Source organism: Phyllobates terribilis, unplaced genomic scaffold (assembly GCF_046119375.1).
Source record: "Phyllobates terribilis strain yellow unplaced genomic scaffold, ASM4611937v1 Scaffold_1536__1_contigs__length_263636, whole genome shotgun sequence".
In the NCBI taxonomy this organism is placed as follows: Eukaryota; Metazoa; Chordata; class Amphibia; order Anura; family Dendrobatidae; genus Phyllobates; species Phyllobates terribilis.
Genome location: NW_027364296.1, coordinates 173,196 through 176,882, shown reverse-complemented (window position 1 = coordinate 176,882; position 3,687 = coordinate 173,196). Strand labels below are relative to the sequence as shown.

At 45.7% G+C, this 3,687-nt stretch overlaps 1 protein-coding gene across 1 annotated transcript; it reads right to left on the bottom strand.

The window, feature by feature from the left end:
* Positions 1 to 362: 362 nt before the first annotated feature.
* On the bottom strand, positions 363 to 1,820 carry LOC141244297 (uncharacterized). The gene is made up of 2 exons (XM_073669001.1): positions 1,262 to 1,820; positions 363 to 1,092 (listed from the first exon to the last, which is right to left on the bottom strand). Exons 1-2 carry the CDS (start codon positions 1,709 to 1,711, stop codon positions 523 to 525), a joined length of 1,020 nt encoding a protein of 339 aa, XP_073525102.1. The 5' UTR covers positions 1,712 to 1,820; the 3' UTR covers positions 363 to 522.
* Between the last annotated feature and the right edge of the window lie 1,867 nt (positions 1,821 to 3,687).

Sequence of the window (3,687 nt, the reverse complement as noted above, 5' to 3'; positions counted from 1 at the left end):
TACAACCTATAATCTGAGTCAGACTCATAGTGCATGGTATGGCAGATCATTGCCATACCGTGCACCATGACTATGACCCCAAAGACTAAAAGAAGGGAAGTAGGAAGAGGAGGGGAAGAAAACCAGCTGTGAAGAAGACCAGAGGACACAGGGAAAAGACAGAAGACAGGTGATAAAGCCTGGAGCCGGAGGAGGAGAAGGGGAGGAGGTGATCACCAGCGGAGAGCAGGGATGGGAATAGACGGTAGAGAATGGAGGGGAGGGAACGGAGATTGGGAAGGGATCGGAGGGCAGGGGTGAGGGGTCCCACCCTCGGGAAGAGGTAAAGCAGAAAATAAGGCAACCAAAAAACATTTTTATTTCAATCAGGGTGAGATCAGAGGGCAGGGGTAAAGTTAAAAAAGAGGACAATAAACCTTGTTTTTATAAACAAACAAAAATATAAACAATTTTAACAATTTAAATAAGTATTAAATTAACAATATTTACAAAATGATAAAAAAAAATTGAAATGAAACATCACTACAGTTCTTCATATCGATTACCTGTATTTGTGTATCCGTGCCTGGGGGAAACAAAAGAATCAGAACACATGGGATACTGTGGGGGGGGGGCAAGGCTTTGTGGACGCCGGATCCTCTGCACTGGTGTGCTGTGAAGTGGGTCCGGCCTATGGGTCCAAGAATGTTGTTGAAAATGGCCAGGGTCAATCAGAGTATGTACAGTAGACGTTTCATTAAGTTCACCGGCTGCCGCTTTATTTAAAGTCTCAAACATGACCCTTTCTGCATGCGCCCTCTGTCGGTCATCCAGCCTCTGTAGTCTCTCGCCAGCATATGTTGCAAAGCTGTCCCGCTTGGCCTGGGTCTGCAGAAGTAGAATCTTGTTCGCCAGAGATACTAGATCTGGCGATGGCGGCAAGCTGGCCTTTCTTTTCCTTGATTTTCTCTGTCGCCGAGGCACAAGGTCTTCACTTGTAGAGGCCATAGGGTCTTCATTCACCGATGCCATAGGTTCCTCATTCCTTGACATAACACTCGCCTCCTCCATACCACGTTCCGTAGCCGAGATGTCGTCATCTTGCCAATGGTGCTGTGGGAACACAAAAATAAAGTTAAGATTTGGTTACAACATCCAGCAGGTATGTTATGACCAGCATGGGTACACGTGCACTAAAAAACAAATATGAGGGGCGGCTAAACTAGGGCATGTACATTGAAAGTATAAATGCTATTTACAGGGAAGCAAAGAAGGTACTTACATCTTCAACAGGGGAGTCAGTCCGTATGTCGGGGTCTTCTTCCGGGGTCTGCCGTATCGTACACACCATTCGCCGAGGTAGCTCCTGGTCACGGGTGAAGGCAAGCAAATCATAATACCATAATGTCGGCACATAAACCTCATCTGTGCCGGTACCTGACTTCTTTGATTTCTCCACCCGGTTGAGTTCTTTCTTATATACGGTACGTAGACCCTGGATCTTTCTCTTCACCAGCTCTTCATCCACCTTCTCGTTGGGGCCATGCCTTTTAAAGAGGGAAATCAATTGCTGGTAGGCCTCCCTCTTTTTCTCTCTATTGCAGTAGTCTGTTGATTTTATTTGCCAAAGGCACGGCAGGGAGCGGTAGAGGTCAATCATTTCCCTCACAAACTCTTCACTTTTGAAAGCCATCTGAAAAGGATAGCAATACAGTGAGCATACATGAAACATTTTCAAACAAAGTAAAAAGTACTACACACCATTTGCTGACTAAAAATGGCCTCCAATATATAAGCAAATATATACTTATTGAGTGTGATAAAAATCCACTAAAATAACTTACCGTGGAAACAAAGCAATATAGCTGCCTGAAGAACCCAAAAGTCAATGTTCAGTCACAGCTGAAGAAAATCCACAAATGAATGGAATCACAGCAGTAGATCGCAACTAGGATCCAAAAATCAGGACGCTGACAAGGCTTCAACAAATCCCAGATGGACGAAACTTGCCCGGAGAACACTGCTACGATCCGAAAGCAAAGCGCAGATAGGAACAAGGGAGCGGAATTGCCCCAACGTCGCCTTTTTAAAAACCCCCGGCCAATCAGAACGCAGTAGCGTCCACCAATCGAAGATGAGTGGGCGCGGAAAGGTAATTTTATGTACGCCTTTCTGTCACAGTACAGTCCCTCAAAGTGTGTATCGTTGAGTGTGGATCGTTGAAATAGCTGCTGTGTGACAGCGTCCCAGCGACCAACGAGATCGTTAGTTAGATCGCTGGGGCGGCCGAAATCGTTGGCAAGTTCTACATGTTTGACGGCTCCCGAACGATCTCTCCAGCGATCTCAAAACTGTGACGTAGTAACGATCTCGCTAGCGATCTCGTTATGTGTGACAGGGCCTTAACACTTAAATGTTTCAGATCACAAGACAAATGTAAATATTAGACAAAGATAACACAAGTAAAGACAAAATGCTATTTTAAATAAAGGTCTTTATTATTAAGGGAAAAAGAAATCCGAACTTACAGGGACCTGTGTGAAAAAGTGATTGCCCCCCTCCTTTAAACATAAATTAACTGTGAAAAACTACTGAATCTATCGCGCTACTTACAATATGGTAAGTTATATAGACCCAAAAAAAGGAATAAGTAAAATGATAACCTCAAAAAGAAGTAAAATGTGATATTAAGAACATAGTGATATTAATAGGCACAAGTTAACAGCACAATTTCACAAAATATCAGTTTTCCATAGGATAAATAAAGGTACACAAGATTAAAAAGAGTCCATACAGACTTCCGGTTCCGGCTCTGACAGGGATGCGTCTGAGCTCCCAGCCCCCGTGGCGGTTAAACAGCAACATCGCACCACGCACCGATGCCACAACGCTCAAAATGAGCTCTAAGAAGGCAGCGTCACCGGCAGCAAAGGAGGGACGCATGGAGAGGTGACTCCGCAACACCGGGAGCGAGCACGGAACCTCGTCTCCTCAGCCCCAGCGGCAGAAGGTAACCGCCAAGATGGCGGCGGGCGGGAAGCAGAGGGACACAACGCGGGGACAACGACAGCAGAAGAAGCTGGAGGGTTCCGTAAGCACAGACAGTAGCATAGATGTGGCAGCCAGTGGAGGGGAGTGTAGTGAAGGAGACGAAGAAGTACCCTCACCTGGTCACACTATGCCCCCACTAGATTATAAAAAGCTGGCACAGGAAGCATCACACTACCTAGCAGAAGATCTCAGGGAGACAATCAGAGAGGTGATGAAAGAGGCTCTGCTGGGCTTGCAAATCATATCTGACCAGCATGAATCCAGACTCCATACCTTAGAACAGAGGTTATCTGATTCGGAGGACAGGGTGTCACAACTGGAGAACCAAGTCTCTGATCTTCTCCAACAGTCAGCTTACACTAAAGACAAACTAGAGGATCTGGAGAACCGCTCGAGACGCATCAACCTGAAAATCATAGGGCTGCCTGAATCTATACCAAATGGGGCACTAAATGACATCTGAAAATTGAAATTTCTCGTGCCTTAGGGATTTCGCACAAATGCAAGGTACAAAGAGCCCACAGAGTTGGCATGCCTCCAGCGACAAGACCAGATTCCAGCAAAATCAACAATTCTGAGTCTCAGATGCGTGAAAAGAACCGCACCTCCCTCCAGTCAAGACCAAGACAAGTGATTGTGCGCTACCTTGATTATAAA

What these genes read in the sequence shown, in the direction of transcription:
- LOC141244297 (XM_073669001.1), bottom strand. Translation starts at nt 1,711, where the DNA reads ATGTTTCATGTATGCTCACTGTATTGCTATCCTTTTCAGATGGCTTTC. An exon ending in CTGACTCCCCTGTTGAAGAT is followed by an intron (nt 1,093 to 1,261) that starts GTAAGTACCTTC and finishes GTGTTCCCACAG; the next exon opens with CACCATTGGCAAGATGACGA.